The 23,745-nt window shown below is 35.4% G+C and overlaps 1 protein-coding gene across 4 annotated transcripts in view; it reads left to right on the plus strand.

Annotated features, from left to right (window-relative positions):
• Window positions 1–23,745, plus strand: part of PRKDC (protein kinase, DNA-activated, catalytic subunit) — a 206,530-nt gene that overhangs the window by 19,588 nt on the left and 163,197 nt on the right. For all 4 annotated transcript variants that reach the window (XM_041769223.1, XM_041769224.1, XM_041769225.1 and 1 more), the window contains 9 exons: window positions 353–468; window positions 802–961; window positions 1,697–1,783; window positions 2,217–2,336; window positions 2,760–2,919; window positions 14,894–15,000; window positions 17,062–17,152; window positions 18,544–18,707; window positions 19,593–19,745. In XM_041769223.1, the coding sequence (XP_041625157.1) occupies window positions 353–468; window positions 802–961; window positions 1,697–1,783; window positions 2,217–2,336; window positions 2,760–2,919; window positions 14,894–15,000; window positions 17,062–17,152; window positions 18,544–18,707; window positions 19,593–19,745 (1,158 nt within the window). The remainder of the gene's footprint in view (window positions 1–352; window positions 469–801; window positions 962–1,696; window positions 1,784–2,216; window positions 2,337–2,759; window positions 2,920–14,893; window positions 15,001–17,061; window positions 17,153–18,543; window positions 18,708–19,592; window positions 19,746–23,745) is intronic.

The raw sequence follows: 23,745 nt of genomic DNA on the forward strand, positions 1-23,745 counted from the left end.
TGAGTTTGATAACACAAGCACAGTACGTTCATAGTAAGTTACTGTTACTTAACGCTGTTGATTACTCTTCTGTTCCTCAGCTTGAAACCTCTAGGTTATGACTGACACTTCTGTGTTCTGAAATTCTACCTCTGTCAAGGCGTCATTGCTGGTTCCTTCAAGGAGTCACAGCCCCCGTTCGTATTTTTGTATTTGTACCATTCTTTTCTCATTTCACTTTGTCATTTTCTTTAATGTTTCCTGCAAGCTCTATCAGCTTTATTAAATTATATTAGTTGTAATTATAATTAAGGATTCATCTGTACTTTTCTTACTTTGATGCAATGTTCATTTGAGTACATCTGCTTTTAAGGATGAAAATGAAGCTACTGGTGTTTGGGTGATCCCAACCTCAGATCCAGCTGCTAACTTACATCCTGCTAAACCCAAAGATTTTTCAGCTTTCATTAACCTGGTGGAATTTTGCAGGTATTTTTAAAAGTTCTAATTATTTAAGGGTGGAAATCACCAGTTATTGGCTATAGTATAGGAAAACCACCTATATAGATTTATGAAATGAAATAATAAAGGGCTTAAACTCTAAAATTACTTATATGAACTGTTAAGCTATATCTAAATGTACCAGCTTAGAATTACCATTGTTTTTCTATTTAAAAGATGTGCAGGGAGGGGAAAAAAGGAAAATGAAAATGTTTATGTAATGGAATCATATATCTTTTTGTTATGTCACTTATAACTTTGAAGCTAAATAAAAATATATGATAAAAAATTCTACATTAAGCTTTTAATTTGTTTTTACAGAGACATTCTTCCTGAGAAACATATAGAATTTTTTGAGCCATGGGTATATTCATTTGCATATGAATTAATTTTGCAGTCTACACGGCTCCCTCTCATTAGTGGTTTCTACAAATTGCTTTCTGTTGCTGTGAGAAATGCCAAGAAAATAAAATATTTTGAGGTAAGTGTTTTTTTGTGGGAACATTGAATATTTTTGTGTTTTTTTAAGTAGCATGAGTGTGTAAGGGCATTGTAAAATATTAAAATATAGTGCAGTTTTAAAATCTCATTTTACTTTCAATACTTATTAAAACTGATAGTGTCAGTGGCAATTGAGTAACACTGTTAAAAAAGTTAATAGCATTTTCTATTCTGATTTATAAGCACCTGGCTAATAAGGCTAGATTAACAGAGGTTCTTAAAGTGTGGTTCTAGGATCAGCAACATCAGCATTCCTTTGGAAATCTATGCCTTTTCCAGATTTATCTAATCAGAAACTCTGGGGGCAAGGCCAGCAGTCTGTGCTAACAGACCACCCAGGTGATCTGGTGGCTAGCAACATTTGAGAATAACTGAGTTAGTGTACCTAACACTGTAGTCAGTTATGAGTGGTTCAATTGGTTAGTTACAAGGAGAGCAGTTCTCTTGGTTCATAGGTTAGAAGTCAGGGAAGGAGAGTGGATTTAGCTAGGCCTCTGGCTTTTGACCAGCCATTCACTTTCCACCTTATGCTTTGTTTCTCACTGGCCTCAGCCTGAAGTGTTATCAGAGCTAATTTTTTTTTCCTCTCTGTACAAGACCTTGGCAAAATGAAAAATGGATTCACCCCTTAGAAAGAAGACTGGGAACTGCTAGATTAGGACACAGAAATACATGATAATCATTTACTTTATTAATTTACTGCTTTTTTCAACAGGGAGTTGGTGTGAAGAGTCAGACACAGGCTCCCAAGGACCCAGAAAAGTATTCTTGCTTTGCTTTGTTTGCAAAATTTGGTAAAGAGGTAACTTTTTAAAGTGATTTATACAGTGTTATCATGGGCTATTTAAAAAGTAAAGTTTGTTGTAAAAAAATCTATGTAATCATAAGTTATGTAATTAGTTAAAAATTTGTTTGTTAATGCAGATTGGGATTAAGGGATTAGGAAGTACTAAAAGGAATCATTGTGTTTCAAAAGTCCCTTGAGTTTTCATGGTAAGTTTGAATGATGTCCACTCAAAACTAATAGATTCTTTAGCTCTCCATGTAAAGAGAATTAAGTACTTCAACAAACGAACTTTTCCTAGAGATCAGTGCTTAATTTGTAAATTAAACCATATCATATAAAAGCCACATGATTACTTTTTATATTTGAGAATAGGGTAAATATTTTTTGTTGAATTTCAAAGTATAGGCTCTATTCAGGTGCACAGCACTGTGTTTCTCTTCTTATTAAGGTATCAGTTAAAATGAAGCAATATAAAGATGAACTTCTGGCCTCCTGTTTGACCTTTATTCTGTCCCTGCCACATGACATCATTGAACTTGATATTAGAGCCTACATTCCTGCATTGCAGGTAGATGCATTGTCTTAAATCCATTTTCTTCATGTAATGTTATGTTTTCTAGAAAACATGGAAATATCAGGGTCTTGCCACTGCAGTCACAGCTGGTGCTTACCCATCAGACACTCCCGGTTCAGGTTCTTCTGCCACATAGTACCTTTGGGACTTAGGATACTTGGTTTGGCCTCTCAGAGCTTCCCTCTTACAGGTGGATGTGAGGATTGAACCTGTGTATGAAAGTCTGCAGTATAACACCAACTATATAGATTGGTGGTGCTTGTTTTCCCACTAATGACATGGGATGCACCTACTTACCTCCATCACTGTCTATCAGTAGAAGGCTTTATTCATTAGAAACCAAAACTAATTGGTGTTTTTTTCTTTAAATGTTAAGTTCTCTGCATTTCAGCTTACCTTGTTTGTATTAATATATAGATGGCTTTTAAACTGGGCTTGAGCTATACCCCATTGGCAGAAGTAGGCCTGAATGCCTTAGAAGAATGGTCAGTTTGCATCTGCAAACATATAATTCAGCCCCATTATAAAGACATTTTACCCAGCCTTGACGGATATCTGAAAACTTCAGCCTTATCAGGTAAGGTTTAGAAGATTTGTGATGTGTATCTTAAATAAAATGGCAGTGTAATAACTTTAATAGGACTATTTGTATTTTTGTAACTTCTAAAATTTGAACCCAACATATTCAAAATATGTTTGATTGAGGTTTTTGTTATTTCTCCAACTTAGTGTAATTGGGATATGAGAAATAACATTGGGACATATAATTGAGGTATTAAACCTGTTATCATTTTACTCACTTACATCCTGCCAAGATTTATAAAATCTTCAAGGGTAAGAGCTCTGTCTTTAATGTCTTGAACTGCTTATAAATCCTAATACAGTGCTTTGCGATAAATACATTGTTAAATGGGAATTAAAACTATAAAAATTCAATAGTAATTTTATAGTTTGTTTTTATTGGTGTTCCAAATATAATTGATGAAGCACTACTGTTAGCCAGTTAAGAATAATTATCATAGTAGAAATAGATTTGAGAAAAGATTCAAAGGAAAAAAAAATCACTGGGCCAGGCAAAAGTATGACCAGTCAAGAAAAGTAGTAATTAGTGTTGAGGAGGCAGATTACTTGAACCAGAATGAACATGGACATTGTTATCAGATGGAGCAAAAAGAAGGATTCAGATTGGAGAAAGAACACTGAAATATTGCTAAGAATTGAAACTTCAGTTACTATCATGAAAAATTTAGTAAATTAAGTGGAAAATTAAGTGTTAATTTGTTAAACTTTATCTGTGTAAATCATCTTATTCAACTTAAGTTTTGTTTGGAAACATTAAGTGGAAGTTGTGTGACACATTTTATTCACTGAGTCTGGTTGGTAAGACACCCTTGATGCATATACAGAGTTCAAGAAGAGTTACAGTTTTGAGAGATTTTTCTGTAATTGCTAGCAGTAACAAGCATTATTTAGAGACCAAAAAATTTATTTTATATATATAATATATATATTATATATATATATATGCTAGTTAATGTTTATAGCTTACTTAGGCTTTTAAAATTCACTTTATATATTGGGATCCCTGGGTGGCACAGCGGTTTAGCGCCTGCCTTTGGCCCAGGGCACGATCCTGGAGACCCGGGATCGAATCCCACGTCGGGCTCCCAGTGCAAGGAGCCTGCTTCTCCCTCTGCCTATGTCTCTGCCTCTCTCTCCTCTCACTATGTGCCTATCATAAATAAATAAAATAAAAATTTTAAAAAAATTAAAATTCACTTTATATAAAGATTGCTGCTTTTTGAATAAATCACTAAAAATACATGGACTTAGTTTAAAAGAATGAATATATCTAGTAGCAAATGGTATACTTTTTGTTTTCTGGAATTTAGTTCTATTAGCTCATTGAAAAAATTTATGTTTCTTTTGGGGTACCTGGATGGCTTGGTTGGTGAAGTGTCTGACTTCTGCTTAGGTCATGATCCCAGGATTCTGAGATCTAGTCCTGCATCAGGTTCCCTGCTCAGCGGGGAGTCTACTTCTTCTCTCCCTCTGCCACTCCCCCTGCTTGTGCTCTCTCTGTCTCTCTCTCTCAAATAAATAAAAACCTTTTTTTTTTAATAAAAATCTTTTTAAAAAGGAAGGAAAAGATTTTTTCATCTAAATTTTAATAAGGGGGATCCCTGGGTGGTGCAGCGGTTTGGCGCCTCCCTTTGGCCCGGGGCGCTATCCTGGTAGACCCGGGATCGAATCCCACGTCGGGCTCCCGGTGCATGGAGCCTGATTCTCCCTCTGCCTGTGTCTCTGCCTCTCTCTCTCACTGTGTGCCTATCATAAATAAATAAAAATTAAAAAAAAAATTTTAATAAGGGAAGATACTTTGATTCTTTTAAGCAAAGGATTTATCTATTCATAAATACATGTACTCTAGATAATTAGAAAATAGGAAAAAAACAGTAGGTAAAATTAAATAACAAAAGAAAATCCATAATCTTAAAGACAACGACTATTTTTTAGTAACATTTTATTTAAAATGTTATCAAACTTTGAGGACAGTTGCATGAGGAGTGACAGACACTCCTATATACTCTTTACCCAGATTCCACAAGTAAGGCTTTGTCCCCTTTGCTTTATTGTTATATGTGCTCTTCTTGTATTGTGAGATAATGTGTGTGTGTGTATGTGTGTGTTTATATATAACATTTTTTTCTGAACCCTTTGTGAGTAAGCTGCAGGCACTATGGACAACCTAAATGTTGCAATGTGTATTTTTCTTTCTTTCTTTCTTTCTTTTAATATTTTTTTTTATTTAAAAGAGAGTGAGTGAGCATGAGTGTGGAGCCTGACATGGGGCTTGACCCCACGACTCTTGAGATCATGACCTGAGCCAAAACCAAGAGTTGGATGCTTAACCAACTGAGCCACCAAGGTACCCCTCAGTATGTTTCTTAAGAGTGAGAATATTATTTTACACAATCATGGTATCATTATCAAAATAAGAAAAAATAACAAAGATACATTCTTTTCTAATCTGTAATCCATATATAGATTTCTCAGTTGTCCCATTAATTTCTTTTATACTTTTATTTTTCATGGTCCAGAATTCAATCTAGAACCATGTGTTGCACTTAATAGTTAAAATGCCTTAGCATTCTTGAATGTGAGTAGCTCTTTAGCCTTGCTTAGTTTTCATGATGTTGACATTTTTGAAGATTATAGGACAGTTGTTTTCAATGTGAGTCTGTCTGATGTTTTCTCATAATGGGATTCAGTTGTGCTGTTTGCGGAGAAACACCCATAACTGATGTGTGGGTGGCCTCCTCACAACATCATGATGGTATTTGGTGCCATTACCAATCATGTTCATTTTGACTATTTGGTTAGTGAATTTCTGCTCCTTCTTTTTCTAAAGTGACTATTTTCCCTTTGTGAGAATCAGTCATTTGAAATCCTCTTCCTCTCCTCTTCCTAAAGTATTCAGTCCTAAGATCTTTAGGTTGTACAGAGGAAGTTAGGTGTTAAGGTAGCAGTGGTGTTCCCTAGTAACATGAGGAGGACAGCCCTGAGGGGAGCCTGGCATGGGTGTCAGACCTGAAGCAGGGTTGGGAGGGCCCCCACATGTTGGGCAGCCTTATAGGGCATGAGGGTGCGGAAGGTGACATATGGGGGATTGATCAAATAAATAAAGGTTAATGGAAGCTAGGTTTCTTTTTGTTAGATAAGGCAATTACAAATACAGGAAGAGAAAACTGATTTAGTGACTGATTTTAGTGTGCTGGAGGGGCAGGGCTATGTAGGAACTTTCTCTGGGAATGGAAGTGTTGATGGATGCTAGGTCTGACACTCTATCTTCCTGGCACCAGCCCTGTGCAATCTGCCCACCTTGGCAGGCATCCTTCCAAAATGGTACCCATTCCACTGTACTAGCAAGTGACCTTGGCTGGGGCTAGTGCTCCCCACCCCCAGGTGGCTGCAACCCTGCCACTCCCCTGTGGGCAGCCTCAGCCAGGACTGCCTATCCACCATAAGCTCCTGCCTGTGGGGGCAGCCTGACCACCAGTACATCCAGAATAGTCATAACCGGGCTTCACAGTCAGCAGATAAGATGATCCAGAGGAATGGATCAGTGATCTAAAGGACAGGATTGTGGAAATGACTCAAATGAAATAGGAAAATGACAGGAGAAGAAAAATGAATTTTTATTCTTTTTTTTTTTTTTAAGATTTTATTTATTTGAGAGAGACACAGAGGTAGTCACAGAGATAGAGAGCACGAGCAGGGAGGAGAGGGGGAACCAGGTTCCACATCAGAGAGCCTGATGCGGGGCTCAGTCCTAGGACCCTGGGATTATGACGTGAGCTGAAGGCAGACTCTTAAACAACTCAGCCACCTAGGCACCCCAAAAAATGAAGTTTTAAAAATAAGGATAGTTTAAGGGCTCTTTGGGACAACATCAAGCATACTAACATAGGCACTATGGGAGTCCAGAAGAAGTAGACAAAGGGGCAGAAATTTTACTTGAATAAATAATGGTTGAAAACTTTCCTAACCTGGGGAAGGAAACAGATCCAGGTTCAGGAAGCACAAAGAATTCTAAACAAGATGAACTCAGAGAGGTCCATAGCAAGCCATATAATTAAACTGGCAAAAAATAAAGATCAAATCTTAAAAGCTGCAAGAGAAAAGCAAATAATTATATAGAAGGAAAACTTCATAAGTCTATGAGCTGATTTTTCAGCAGGAACTTTGGAGGCCAGGAGAGAGTGGCATGATATATTTAAAGTGATGAATGATAAACAAACCCTGCAATCAAGAATACTCTTCCCAGTGAAGTTATCATTCAGAATTAAAGGAAAGTTTCCCAGACAAACAAAAACTAAAGGAGTTTATTACCATTAAACATGCCTTTCCAGAAATGTTAAAGGAACTTCTTTAAATTGAAGAGCAAAGGCATTAATTAGTAACAATTTGTAAAAATACAAATCTCACTAGTAAAGGTAAATACCTTTTGAAGGTAGGGATTAATCACTTTTTAAGCTAATATGAAGGTTAGAAAACAAAAATAGTAAATCAGTGATATTTACAATAATTAAAGGATATGCAAAATAAAGAGATGGAAAATATTAAATTAAAAAACATGGGTGGGTGGGCCAGCCCTGGTGGCTCAGCAGTTTAGCGCCGCCTTCAGCCCAGGATGTGATCCTGGAGATCTGGGATTGAGTCCCGCGTTGGGCTGCCTGCATGGAGCCACCTTCTCCTGCCTGTGTCAATGCCTCTATCTCTCTCTGTCTCTTTTGTGAATGGATGGGTAAAATCGTTAAAAAAAAAAAAAAAAAAAACGGGAGAGTAATTTTAGATACTTTTAGAGTATGTTCAATCTTAAGTGTGACTCAATTTTTTTTTTAAAGATTTTGTTTATTTGAGAGAGAGCATGAGCCAGGGGGAGGATGCAGAGGGAGAGGGAGAAGCAGACTCCCTGTTGATGTGGGAGCCCAACATGGGACTCAATCCTAGGACCCTGAGATCATGACCTGAGCCCAAGGCAAGATGCTTGACTGACTGAGCCACCCAGGTGCCCCTAGTGACCATCAATTTAAAATAAATGGCTAGGGGATCCCTGAGTGGCGCAGCGGTTTGGTGCCTGCCTTTGGCCCAGGGCGCGATCCTGGAGACCCAGGATCGAGTCCCACATCGGGCTCCCGGTGCATGGAGCCTGCTTCTCCCTCTGCCTGTGTCTCTGCCTCTCTCTCTCTCTGTGACTATCATAAATAAATAAAAATTAAAAAAAAATAAAAAATAAAAAAATAAAATAAATGGCTATGTGTATATAGGGTGTTCTATATGAACCTCATGTCAACCACAATTCAAAAACCTATAATACACAAAAAATAAAGAAAAAAGAGCCCAAATATAACACTGAAAAGTCATCAGTTCACAAGGGAAAAGAACTATAATGCAACCAGAGAATAATGAACGAAATACCTATCAATAATTACTTTGCATGTAAATGGACTAATGCTCCAGTCAGAAGATAGAGGGTGAATAGATGTAAAAAACTAAACAAGATCCATCAGTATGCTGCCTATAATGACTCACTTTATTTTTTATTTTTTGAAAGATTTTATTTATTTATTCATAGGAGAGACACAGAGAGAGAGAGGCAGAGATACAGGCAGAGGGAGAAGCAGGCTCCATGCAGGGAGCCGGATGTGGGACTTTATCCTTGGGACTCCAGGATCACACTCTGGGCTGAAGGCAGGCGCTGAACTGCTGAGCCACCCAGGGATCCCTAATGACTCACTTTAAAGATTTTTTTTTTTTTAATTTATTCATAGAGACAGAGGCAGAGGGAGAAGCAGGCACCATGCAGAGAGCCTGACGTGAGACTCTATCAGGGTCTCCAGGATCATGCCCTAGGCTGCAGGCGGTGCTAAACCGCTGCGCCAACCGGGGCTGCCCACCTAATAACTCACTTTAGACCAAAAGACAAAAAGACACATACAGACTGAAAGTGAAAAGATGGAAAGATATTTCATGCAACTGGAAATGAAGAAAAAAGAAAAGCCAGGGTAGCAGTACTTATATTGGACAAAATAGACCATTTTTTCATTTGAAATTTTATTTTTTTAAAAAATTTTATTTATTATTTTGTGTTGACTTTTTTTTTCTAAAATGTGAGACAAAATAGCCTTAAAACAAAGACTGTAACAAGAGACAGGCTCATTACATAACCTCAAAGGAACCAATCTAACAAGGGCCGTTAACAATTGAAAATAACTGTGCACCCAACATAGGAACACCTAAAAATGTGTAAAGCAAAGATTTACAGATAAAGGGAGAAATTGGCAGTAAAACAGTAATAGTAGTGGACCCTACTTACCCTAATGGATAAATCATTCAGACAAAAAACAAATAAGGAAACTGGCCTTAAATGACACATTGGATCAGATGGACTTAGTAGATATATACGGAACATTCTATCCCAAACCAGCAGAATATGTATTCTTTTCAATTGCTTGTGGAACATTCTCTAGGACATTCTGTAGGACAAATCATGTGTTAGGCCAAAAACAAGTCTCAGTAAATATAAGAAGACTGGAGTTATATCAGCCCTCTTTTCTGACCATAGTAGTATGAAACTAGAAATCAACCAGAAGGGAAAAGAACTGGAACAAACAAACAAGTGGATGCTGAACAACATGCTGATTAAACAACTAATGAGTCAAGGTAGAAAGCAAAGAGAAAATTAAAAAAATACTTTGAGTCAAATGAAAATGGAAGCATAACATTCCAAAGTCTCTGGGACACAGTAAAAGCAATTTTAAGACAAAGATAGCAGTATAGGGCATCCTCAGGAAATAAGAAAAATCTCAATCTAACCTTACATCTAAAGGAACTAGAAAATGACAAAACACAAAGTTAGTAGAAGGAAGGAAATAAAGATCAGAACAGAAATAGAGACAAAAAAACAATAGAAAAGATCAATGAAGCTAAGAGCTGGTTCTTTGGACTCATTAAAAGGAATGGATAAACCTTTAGCTAGACTCACCAAGAGAAAGGAGAGAGACCAAATAAAATCAGAAATGAAAGAGAAGCCCCACCTGATACCATGAAAATACGAGGGGTTATTGAGACTGCTACAAATAATTACATGCTAATAATTGGATAACCTAGTAGAAATAGATACTTTTTAGTAACATGCAGTCATCCAAGACTGAATTAGGAAGAACTGGAAAACCAGAACAGACCTATTACTGGTAATGACATTGAATCAGTAATTAAAAAACCCTTAACAAAAGTCCAGGACCAGATGGCTTCATAGGTGAATTCTTCCACACATTTAAAGAAAAGTTAATATCTATCCTCAAACTATTTAAAAAAGTAAAGAAATGCTTTCAGATTAATTCTCCAAGGCCAGCATTTCTTTAATACCACAATCAGACACTACAAAAGAAGAAAATTACAGGTCAACATCCCTAATGAACATAGATGCAAAAATTTTCATTAAAATGTTAGCAAACTAAATTCAACAATACACTAAAAGATTCATATACAGTGATCAAGTAGGATTTATTCCAGGGATGCAAGGATAATTCAACGTTTACAAATCAGTGTGATATACCACATTGATAAAATGAAGGATAAAAATATGTTCCTCTTAATAGATGCAGAAGAAGCATCTGACATAATTCAGCATCCGTTTATGACAAAAAAAATCTCAATAAAGTGGGTATAGAGGGAACAAACATACATGATAAATCTATGTATGACAGGCTCATAGCTAACATATTCTGGGAGAAAGCTGAAAGCTTTTCCTCTAAGAGCAACAAGACAGATGTCAGCTCTCACCACTTTTATTCAGCATGGTACTGAAGTCTTAGACATAGTAATCAGATAAAAAAATAAAAGGCATCTAGACTGGTAAGGAAGAAATAAAACATGTATAATTGTAACTATTTGCAGATAATAGAAAACCCTAAAGATGCCACTAAAAAAAAAAACACACATTATCCATAAATTCAGTAAAGTTACAGGATACGAAATGAATATGCAGAAATCTGTTGCATTTCTGTACACCAATAAAGAATGTAAGGAATTAAGAAAATTCCATTTACAATTGCATCAAAAAGAATAAAATATCTGAGTAAATTTAACCAAAGAGGTAAAAAACCTGTACTCTGAAAACTAAGATGTTGAAAGAAATTGAAGATGGCAAATGGAAAGATATACCCTGCTCATGTATTGGAAGAATTAATATTGTTAAAATGGCTATACTATTTAAGTCTGTACAAATTCAATGCAGTCTCTATCAAAATACGAATAGCATTTTTCACAGAATAGAATCCCAAAATTTGTTTGAACCACAAAAGACCCCAAATAGCCAAAGCCATCTTGGGCAAGAAAGACAAAGCTGGAGATATCACACTCCCAGATTTCAAATCGTACTACAAAGCGTTGGTAATCGAACAGTATTGTATGGCACAAACACACACACATAGATCAGTGAAATAGAATGGAGGGCCCAGAAATAAACCCACATATATGTGGTCATTTAACCTACACTAAGGTAAGAATACACAATGGGAAAGGATGGTCTCTTAAATGGTATTGGGAAAACCAGAGAGCTATATGTAAGAGAATGAAACTGGACCATATACAAAAATAATCTCAAAATGAATTAGAGACCTAAGTGTAAGATCTGAATTCATAAAATGCCTAAAAGTAAACGTAAGCAGTAAATTCTTGGACATTAAGCAATATTTTCTTCTGTCACCTCAGGCAAGGACAAAACACCAAACATAAGCACAACCTTAAATTGTTTTCCCTGAAGGACTTCATGAAATCAAGACTTTTTCAAAGTAATACTAAGTAATACATCTTAGATGTTATGCATGTTAGCATGATCTTCAAGTCAGTAGGTCTTAAATAGTTTTCACTTTTAATATGGTAATTATTGCTGGTTCTAATCCACATAAGCAAAGATCTGTGCAGGTTCTACTAAGTCCCAACTGTAAAAAGCTGTCCACACTGAGAAGCCTGAGTTTATGAGAAAACTACTTTTCTTCCTTGAAAAGCAAGAGCACACCCAGAATTGAATTTCTGCAGTATTGCTGCTATGGTAGCTTCAACAGCTCATTGCATACAACTCATTACAAACATTTTTTTTTACTAAGAAAACTTGGATGGATAATTGAGAATTGTCTTCCACACTCACAAACTTTCTCAGACTCACAGAGCTTGTGAGCATATGTCACCATTGTCTGCAGCCACATGTATCCTTATCCAACACATTCGTTATTTAGCATGATCCCACGGTTGTGCCTTGTTACATTCTATAAAAACAAAAAGCAGATGAACTTAAAAATTATGCTTAATGATCTGTTTCAGATTTTATTTTACTGAGAAATTATCTGGGTGTGCAATGATTTTCTATTAATTTGCTCAATCCAAGGTTTCAGGTTACCTCTAGAGCTTAGAAATTAACAGGTTTTGTGCTACAAAGTATAATACTAGAGAAATAAAAAGTTTGTCCAAATCATGATTTAGTTTATTTTAAAGATTTTATTTATTTATGCATGAGAGACAGAGAGGCAAAGACACAGGCAGAGGGAGAAGCAGGCTCCATGCAGGGAGCCTGAAGCGAGACTCAATCCTGGGTCTCCAGGATCACACCCTGGGCTGAAGGCGGTGCTAAACTGCTGAGCCACCGGGGTTGCCCAATGATTTAGTTTAGTTGAATGCAAATTTATGACATTTTTCATAAAGTAAAAGGTAGGACTGTTTGTGATGATGAAAAAGTTCTGGAGGTGGGTGGTGGTGATGGTTAGGTAACATTGTGGCTGTTATTAATACCACTTAATTGGTTAAAAGAATACATTTTATGTTATGTATCTTATACTGCAATAAAAAGTATTTGAGTAATATGTTAGCATACTGACTTGGTAAGCCTGGATAAGTATATCCAAGTAGAATAATATGTATACTTGTATTATACTTAACACTGATAGAAAAAAAATTTTAAGTTTAAACCAAAATTATTAAACTTGTCTCATTTACCAAAAATGTGCCTTATTTTTTTTTTTAAATGTGCCTTATTATGTAATATGGATTCCTCAGATGTTTTAGTTTTTCTAAGATTTCTTTTTAAAGTATGGAACATTTAAAGCATTATGGTTAATGCTGAAAGCATTTTCACAGAAGTAGCAGAACATTCATTTTACCTGTATAAAACAACAGAGCTCTTTGAAGAGCTAGTCTAATCTATTATCTAATCTATTAATCTAATCTATTAATACCCTCCAAATGTAGGAGAACATTATACGCAGAGGGAGAAGTAAAGGTCTTTGTCAGTTCAGGTACATAGATACAGTAACTGGTAAAGAGCATATTGCTTCAGTTCTGCGATCTGAGTCATAGCTCAAGAGATACAAAAGCAAGACAAAACACTAACCAATCCAGATATTGGAAAAGAGAGCTGTTTTTTTCCAGTATCTGAAATTCTGAACTAATTTGAGTTCAAAGAAAACCCCCCCAAAAAACGAAACAAAAACAAGCAAAGAAAACCCCGATCCTCTTTTCATCTCTGGCCCATCAGAGAGTAGGTCTCTAACATCTGTACATAAGAGGTCACCAGATGACAAGCATATTCTTAGTTATTCCTCCCACCCATGGAGACTAGTTTATTGGGCAAACCAAAAGAACAAAATTGTAGAGAGGAGAACTAGGCAAATGGCAGAGGTAAAGTTTTGTTTGGGATTCATTCCTGGAGCCAAGAAAAGATGTGCTGGGATTAAACCATCCATGAGGTATCTTCCAGCAGAGCAGCTGACCTAGCTCTGTCAGCCCACTGGGCATCTCCAGAACTAGTGAAAAATAACTTTATAGCTTCGAAATTGTGACTCCAGACTCGTATAAAGTGTACATGTGTCAAAGATTTTATTTAACCAATAGTAATAAAAGAACTAGTAAAATGTTACAGTTGGCTTCTATAACCTGAATCTAATCATGAGAAAACATTAGACAAATCCAAATAGAGGGACAGTATACAAAATTCCTGGCATATAACTTTTTAAGTGTTCCAATTATGAAATTCAAGGGAAGACGAGAGAACTGTTTCAGTTTAAAGGATACTAAAAAAAAACAGGACAACTAAATAGTACATGTGCTTCTGAACTAAAGACATTAGGATGATTGCTGGAATCTAAATGGGGCTGAGATTAATTGTGGGCCATGTGTCAAGATGAGTGTCTGGATTTGGATAGTTGGTGTGGCTGTCACATAGGACAATGTCCTTGCAGGAAACACACTAAAGTATTCAGGGGTAGTGGGGCATCATGTTGGTAACTTACTCTTAAGTGGTTCAGGAAAGAAAAGTTTTGTACCATATTTTAAAGTTTTCTCTGAGTTTATGATCATTTAAAAAAAATTATAAGGAGATACTTTACAGCTGTAAGTATTCTTGCTCTTCATTGAGTTTTCACCATAATAGTTTTAGTGTCCTTTGATTATTCTTCCTGAATCGATTAATGCTATGATGGTTGCAAAATAGTGATTCTCCAACTCCATCATTCCTTTATACTACTTGGCATTCTACTGTAAGAAGTAACTTTTTTTTCAGATTTATTTTTGTTAGTAGGGACTTATGGATTCTAACTTTTCCAATGGTTCTAATCTTTTATTATTATTAATTTTGAAGCTCAGATTGTTCCAGATTTAGCTTTCATGTAAAGAACGGGGGCTGGCTGCTTTTCTTCAAGCAGCTCCTTACTTCTGGAACTACATGGTGATTCAGGCTCCTCTTAGAAATACAGGTCTGCCCAATCTCTGAAGTTAGTCACTTCTCCAAGGAACCATGTTTCTTTTAGTAGACAATGATATTTAAAACCAGGGCAACCACTATAACTTCTTTTTTTGTAGAAACTTAATATTCTAACCATAATTAAAATTAGGATTTTAATGCCTCTTTTTAGCAATATTGTGTGTTCTTCCAGGTATGTATCAAAAATATGAGTGAATGCTATTTAAAATTGATTTTTGTTTACTGTTGATAGATGAGACCAAGAATAATTGGGAAGTGTCAGCACTTTCTCAGGCTGCCCAGAAAGGATTTAACCAAGTTGTGTTAAAGCATCTGAAAAAGACAAAGAACACTTCATCAGTAAGAAAACCCTTGTATTTTCTTTACCTTAAACAATGCAGAGATAAGATTCTAATGCTTATGAAAAGTTAGGTATCTTAGTTTTTTTTTTTTTTTTTTTTTTGGTATCTTAGTTTAAAATGTTATTCTTATATGTTATAACACAAATAATTTCAATATATTTTTTGCTATAAAAATTGTCTTGATCTTATTTTCTTGTTTGCTTCTCAGATGTATTTAGTGGATAGTAAAAAGTATGTTTCATATTTAAGCAATCAGAATTTTGATACGGATATGTAAGATTGATTCTTTTACATATTAAATTTAAAATACATCATTTTGTCAAGTTTTATTCATGCCAGTTTTTGTGTTTTTTTGGTGACGATTTCTTGAGGTTTTTGAGATGTGGCATATTGGAAAAAATAAAGAGAAAACAGTATAGAGAAAATAGGTATTTTTCAGGTATTAAGTAAAAACTAAAATTTGAAAACCTTTTAATTTCTAGAACTGATAATGCAAGTTTAGGGTAAATTCTTTCCACCTCATTATCTTTGACAGCTTTTGATTGAAAGACTGCATAGAACTGGAAATGGCTCTCAAATATATTTAAATTATGTTATTACATATAAATAAAGCAAGATAAAATTACTTGAGTATATCTCGAGTTTTGCAAATAAAATTTCTTTACAGATACACAATCCCTTATTCTCTAAAAGAGTGGTTCTTGAAGTAAAGAACCCTGTGGATTCCAGAGTATGAGGCCAAAACTATTTTTAATTTTTACTCATTCACATTTGCACTATGGTGTAATGATCAGTACCACTGTTGGTTCCTTAGCACTTCATTAAATCTTGATCCTTGAACTTGTCTTTTTAATGTTCTGTGTGATGAAACAGGAAGTATACATAAAGCAGTCTGCTGCATAGTGCAGTGTGACAGTTGTCTTCAGGAAAAACACTTTTGTGATGCTTTGAGCTGTGAACTCATGTAGCCACTCTTTTCATGAATACTATCTTCACTTTAAAGAACAACTGACAAGACAAACTGTGGCTATTTAGGATTAGGCAGAGATTTTATCTAAAATAGAGTGAGCCTGTCACTTCAAAGAAAACATTTGAGAGTATTTGTTGCCAATGGCAAAATTCAAGTTTTATAAACACAAATTAAATTTTAGAAAACTTGAAACCGTCATCATGAGCTTGACAGCTTCTTAATACTTAAAAATTTTTCTGAAGAGATTGGTGATATTAATGAATGTGATTTTTTTTGCATATATAATGAAATGTGGGAACATTTGGAAGATCTGCATAACCCAGTAAACCAATATTTTCAGATGACCAGTACATTATGTTACCAAATCATGTATGGATAGAAAAATCCACTCAAAGTGCAAGATAGGCCAGTGATTTTAATATAGCAGATTATGTAAAATTCATTGGTAAGGTTTCAGATTCCACATTGTGACTAATATTTAAGAAATTAGTATTTGTTCAGTTTTAGAGTAGTATCAAAGAATAACCATGGTTATCTAAAGACTATTAAAATGCTGCTCTCTCTTCCAAGTATGGCCCAAACAGCATATCAGCCTAGTTGTTTTTTAATGATCCAGACAGTAAAGAGATTTATACAAATGTGAAAGTGTCAGTTTCCTGAGGTTTTTAATTCTTTTTGGAAAACATACTTTTCCTTAAACTATGTTATTTGTTAACATGTAATGGGTTTTGTATTTTAAAATACAATAATACCCAATCATGCCAAGGTTTTAACCTCTAGTAAGATAAATATTAATAAACATGGCCCACTTTAAACAAAAGTTCTTTGGGGAACCTCAGTATTCTTTAAGGGTGAAGGGTCCTGCCAATACTTTGGAACTTGGATATCTGATTACAAAATTATAGGAGATGTGACTTCTTTTCATGAATTTGCAATAATATTAACAGCAGTATTGTGTAGGATATTAATGAACTATTGAGAGACATTAATAACGGAGAGGGTTATAAAACAGTTTATTTTTTCCTCTCATAATTCTCTTAATTTTTAACTCTCTTATCATCACATATATATCATTGTTCAAATTTCCAGAATGAAGCACTGTCTTTAGAAGAAATAAGGACTAGAGTAGTACAAATGCTTGGCTTTCTAGGAGGACAAATAAACAAAAATCTCCTAACAGGTAAAGATTCCTTTAAAATAAATTTACCTCTGTAGATGTATTTGTACTTTAATTTGAGTGTATAAAGATCGTAATATATTCTGGTATTTGCACTTGTATGTGATTTATATATTTTCAAGTAAGATTACTAAGAATAGTATTTTGCCTAATGAAATGCTTTGACTATACCCATGCAATCTGGATAATTTACTACTAGTTGGGAAAATGTTCTAGCCTGATTTGTTAAGCACATTTTCCGTTTTTTTTTTTTTTAATAATAAATTTATTTTTTATTGGTGTTCAATTTGCCAACATACAGAATAACACCCAGTGCTCATTCCGTCAAGTGCCCACCTCAGTACCCGCCACCCAGTCACCCCCACCCCCCGCCCACCTCCCCTTCCACCACCCCCCGCCAACCTCCTCTTCCACCACCCCTAGTTCGTTTCCCTGAGTTAGGAGTCTTCCATGTTCTGTCTCCCTTTCTGATATTTCCCACTTATTTTTCCTCCTTTCCCCATTATTCCCTTTCACTATTATTTATATTCCCCAAATGAATGAGACCATATAATGTTTGTCCTTCTCCGATTGACTTATTTCACTCAGCATAATACCCTCCAGTTCCTTCCACGTCGAAGCAAATGGTGGGTATTTGTCATTTCTAATGGCTGAGTAATATTCCATTGTATACATAGACCACATCTTCTTTATCCATCATCTTTCGATGGACACCGAGGCTCCTTCCACAGTTTGGCCATTGTGGACATTGTTGCTAGAAACATCAGGGTGCAGGTGTACATTTTCCGTTTTGGAACAGAATCTAACTTGACACTTTTAAAAAAAATATTAAACATTGTGTCAGGAATTCAAAGTTAATCTTTTTGAAAATCTGATACTCTTAATATTTAGATATTTTTCAAGTGTTTGTGATCAGAATCAACATTTTAAATGAGTAGAAATTCATCTGTATTTTTAGTTTTGAAATTTCATATTAAGTACACTAGTGACTTTTGGTAATTTAGAAGTTAGAAACTATATTAGGAAAATAAGTGTTAAAAAAAAAAAGGAAAATAAGTGTTGCAAAGGGGAGATTTTTAATAAAATACTGTTCATTTATCATTTTCCCACATAACACCTAAAATAATTCTTACTGAAAATAGAAATTAAATATTCTAGACTGTTTAAATTGTTTAAAAATAATTTCACTTTGAGTTGAAGTTGGAAATAGTTTGTCAGTGATTTGTAATGTTGTAATTATATGTCTAAAGTAAAACAAAACAGAAAAGGAAAGATGAATAACATGCTTAATTTAAAACTATAAAAAGCTTTCTGCTTTCATAAATGAATCATAGAGCAATTGGTATTAGAAAGATTTTGAATGAAAACATGCTCTTCTTGATTTATTTCAACAGCCACATCCTCAGATGAAATGATGAAGAAATGTGTGGCATGGGACAGAGAAAAAAGACTCAGTTTTGCTGTACCATTTATAGAAATGAAGCCTGTCATTTATCTGGATGTGTTCTTGCCTCGGGTCACAGAATTAGCTCTTTCAGCTAGTGACAGACAAACTAAAGTACTATTATTTTTCATTACATGTCACTTAGAATCTATGCCTTTTTTAAAAAATATTTTATTTATTTATTCATGATAGAGAGAGAGAGAGAGAGGCAGAGACACAGGCAGAGGGAGAAGCAGGCTCCATTCAGGGAGCCCGACATGGGACTCGATCCCGGGACACCAGGATCACGCCCTGGCCCGAAGGCAGATGCTTAAACCGCTGAGCCACCTGGGCTGCCCCAAATCTATGCTTTTTAAAACCTGAGTTTGGTGGGAAATAGATAACATATTTCAGCCATTCCAATATCATTAATTTTGTATTTTCCATAATATGATAGTTAGATAATGATTCAGTTATTAGAAGTAGTTGTCACTGATAAAAAGTAGATAAGTTATCTTAATAGATAATAACTTGGTAAAACATTAATATACCAAAAAACTGTTCATAATAGAAAATACAGTAGAAAGGACATTTAAAAGTGATTTCCAGCCTGTGCACCATTATCTCTTTAACCTGGGAGATCAGAAACAGGTAATCTCAGTTTTTTATGAAACTGATTTGGAAATTTCCAAAGTGCTGTAAAAATACATATACTAAAAGTGAAGGTTGAAGATGTGTTAACAAATGAAGCAAAGGTCTGTCATAATGGCATCAATGAAATATCTAGTACCACTTTGTTTAAATCTTTTAAGATTCAGTTCTTACCTCTTGGATACAGATCAAAGTACACAGAGGGTTAATTTTACACAAGTACTACCTCCAGTTACTTTATATTTGGGGTGCTGGTTATCTGCTGCAAAAATTTTTCTTTTTAAAGGGCTAAATTGAGGAAAATTTCAAAATATTCTTCCCTTGTAAACCTGGAAGCTTAAACTGTGTTGAACTCCTGGTTTAATTTAGGTTGCAGCTTGTGAACTTTTACACAGTGTGGTTATGTTTATGTTGGGAAAAGCCACTCAGATGCCTGAATGTGGTCAGGGATTCCCACCCATGTACCAGCTCTACAAGCGAACTTTTCCTGTGCTACTTCGACTTGCATGTGATGTAGATCAAGTAAGTGAATAATTTTGAATCTGACACAGTTGTAAAACTTAAAAAAAAATTGGGCCTAGGTCAGTGATCATCAAAGTTTGCTGCAGTTTGGAATACTCTGAGGATCTTAAAATAAATACTGCTGTTGGCTCCTGCACATTCTGACTGATTTAATTTCTCAGGGGTTTGATCTGAGGATTGGGACTTTTATTTTATTTTTATTTTTTAAAGGTTTTATTTATTTATTCATGACAGACACAGAGAAAGAGAGAGAGAGAGGCAGAGGGAGAAGCAGGCCCCATGCAGGGAGCCTGACATGGGACTCGATCCCAGGTCTCCAGGATCACATCCAGGGCCGAAGGTGGCGCTAAACCGCTGAGCCATCGGGGCTGCCCTGATTGGGACTTTTAAATGCTCTCCTGACAGTTTTTAATGTGCCACAATTTGGGAATGAATCACTGATCTAGTTAAGTTACTGATAGTATAGGTATCTAAAACTCAATTGGCAGTCTCCCCTCATGTAGGGACTTAGAGTCTCCAGGAGTGAAGAAGAGATAAGTAACCATGTACAAGATTGGAAATTGTTGATAAATGACCTCTTCCTGATGAATTTGTGGCAAATTCTCCATTGCTGCAATGAAGCAGAAAATAAGTAGAATTCTCGGTTCATTTGATGAAGCTAGTATATCTCTGACACTAGGGTGCACACATAAGAAAGGAAACTAAAAGAAAAACTCATTTGTAAATATAGATGGAAAATTCTTCACTACGTATAAAGGAGTATAATCCATCAATGTATTAAGATGTGCCGTGATTCAGTAGGATCTTTGTTTAAAACTGGAAATTTACCATGGAATCAGATTTCAGAAGCAGTGATTGTCTCCATAGAAGCCTAAATGGTATTTTTCCTGCTAAACTAGGAATAGTTTGATCTTATCTTTAATACAATCAATAATGTCTTCTTGAATGCTAGAGCCAAATCATCCCCAGGCATGAAACACTAATGCTGCCTTCCTGTGCTTGGGCCAGGACAGAAGCCCAAAGTTGGAAGTGAGTTGGCCTGTTAAGGGGCACCTCCAGCACCTACCAGAGCAGTGCCTGCAGTGTGGGTGGTTGCTCAGTATTACTTCATGTGCATTTACTTAGTTACGTGCAGTGGTTAGTATTTGGGCCTCTCACCAGGCTATGAATTCCCTGAGGACATGTCAGACAGTAGAAAGGAAGAATTTTTATTTTGAATATAATTTTTTTTATTAAACCTGGAAAGCCCAAGAATATCAGCTGATAAACTTGAAGAATTAAAGGAGGAAGCTGATGGATTACAAAACAAAACACACACACACACATATATATATATCAGTATTCTCATATATGTATATGTATATATACAACCCTGAGATCATGACCTGAGCCTAAATCAAGAGCCAGATGCTCCACTAACTGAGCCGGTCAGGCACCCCAGTATTCTCCTATGTCTTAAATATTAGTACTGGCGACTTGGAAGATATGTCTACAGCATGTCACTCATAGCAGTATGAAATATATATACAAAATGTCTATAAATAAATTTCAATACACCAGGCAGATGTATATTTTATGAATACAAAATGAGCGTGCTCTGTACTTGAGATAGAAGAGTCATTATTGAAAAAATGCCAGTTCTTCCTAAATCAGTCCGTAAGTTTGGTATCATTACAACAGAAAACCCAGAGTTAATTTCATTTTAACCCAAAACGTAATCTGAAAGAATAATTGCTTGAATCTAACAGAGAAAAAAATTTTTTTTTAATTTTTAAATTTTATTTATTTATTTATGAGAGACACAGAGAGATTGAGGCAGAGACACAGGCAGAGGGAGAAACAGGCTCCATACAGGGAGCCCAATGTGGGACTTGATCCTGAGTCTCCAGGATCACACCCTGGGCTGAAGGCAGCACCAAACCGCTGAGCCATCTGGGCTGTCCAAGAAAAAATTTGAAGGTATAGAACACTAACCTTTGCCTTAGCAAATGTTAAAATGTAAATTATAGTAGGATTGAACTTGGCATGGATAGATCAGTGGGAGGAGAATCTCTTAGCTGCCAAGTGGACCTATGTGCATACGTAAAGATTGTATATATGGTAGAAGAGGCTTTTTAAGTTAGAAATGGATCATTTAGGGGATCCCTGGTGGCTCAGTGGTTTAGCACCTACCTTTGGCCCCAGGGCGTGATCCTGGAGTCCCAGGATCGAGTCCCACATCGGGCTCCCTGTATGGAGCCTGTTTCTCCCTCTGCCTGTGTCTCTGCCTCTCTCTCTCTGTATCTCATGAATGAATAAATAAAATCTTAGAAAAAAAAGAAATGGATCATTTAATAAATCATATTAGGCCAGTTGACTAACATGAAAAATTAATTTCCAATTAAGAGAAGGAAAAACAAATTATAAATATATTACAGAAAAATGTAATGTTATATAGCATGTCTGTGTATCTTTGGATTGGGATGGTCTTTTTCATTGGTAAAATATGTTATTTTATATAGAAATACATGAAGCTAAAAGTGAATCTCCATCTCATCACCCCTTCCCCATTCTTATTCCTCTGAAAAAGCCGCTTTCTCCTCTGCTGAAATTTTGGTGCATATATGCCCAGATCTTTGTAAAAACGTGTTTTTACAAACATGTGTATACATTTAATTTATAAAAAGGATTATTGCATAAAAAACTCTTTTATGTACAAAATGTAATTTCTGCTACTTGGATGAATTTTGTTATCATTACGTTATAAGCATCCTTCCATGTCTTTCCCTAAAGTTTGTATAGAAAGGGAGATTTTCCTACAAAATATGGAATATAGGTATATAGAAGAAAAATGTTAATGTCCTGATAGGGATCCCTGGGTGGCGCAGCGGTTTGGCGCCTGCCTTTGGCCCGGGGCGCGATCCTGGAGACCCGGGATCGAATCCCACGTCGGGCTCCCGGTGCATGGAGCCTGCTTCTCCCTCTGCCTGTGTCTCTGCCTCTCTCTCTCTCTCTCTGTGACTATCATAAATAAATAAAAATTAAAAAAAAAATGTCCTGATAGTTTTGACTCTATAAATGTTTAAAAATGCTGAATGGCACAAAGCCCACAATTTATATATATATATATATATATATATATATATATATAATGTAGGGAAATTTTTTTACAAATTCTTCTGAAGATAAAAGAGTTTTAAATGGGCAAATAGATAAAGAACAAAAATAGGCAGCTTATAAATGAAGAGATACATATGGCCACCGAAAGATATTTTAAAATATTTCATCTTTTTAGTAAACAAGGAAATTCAAATTTACATCTGTTGTCAAATATTTTAAAAATTGCAAGTGCTTAATGTCGAACATGTGGGTAAAGGTCTTTGGGAGATGTGGCTTTTGGGAATGTGGGTGGGCACAGGCTCTTTGTGGGCAGAGCAAAAGGCTGGGTGACCTGCAGCCCTAGTTCAGCACTTTCTTACTAGAATTGTGCTCAGAACAGTGCATGTAACTTTTCAGTGATTTCTTCCTAACAGAAATACCTGCATTTCCAACAATAGGATTTGGGCAACTGGATCACGGTATCTATATATGAGATACCAGGCAGCAAGTAAAATATTGATATAGATTATGTATTTATGTGAAATATTCCAAATTGGAAGGAAAATTGGTTGCAAAAGTGTATATTTTTACACATGCCTATATGGATTTTATTTTATTTTTTTTATTTTTTATTTTTTTGCCTATATGGATTTTAAATAAAATATTTTGAAAGTTACAATGAGTTCCAATGGTCACAGGGGTTACCTTTGTAATATAGGATTATAGATGGATAGTTTTCTACATTCTCTAAAATTTCTATAAGGTGTGTATATGTATATATTTATGTGTGTATGCATGTATATTATATGCATATAATTTACATACTATGGGTTAGAGAGTATAATTCTTTAGAAAAATGATGCTTTAAGACAGGTTAAACTTCCACACTGAAAGGTAAGAAATTTTACTTTGATCAATCCCA

The sequence above is a fragment of the Vulpes lagopus genome, chromosome 9 (assembly GCF_018345385.1).
Source record: "Vulpes lagopus strain Blue_001 chromosome 9, ASM1834538v1, whole genome shotgun sequence".
NCBI lineage: Eukaryota > Metazoa > Chordata > Mammalia > Carnivora > Canidae > Vulpes > Vulpes lagopus.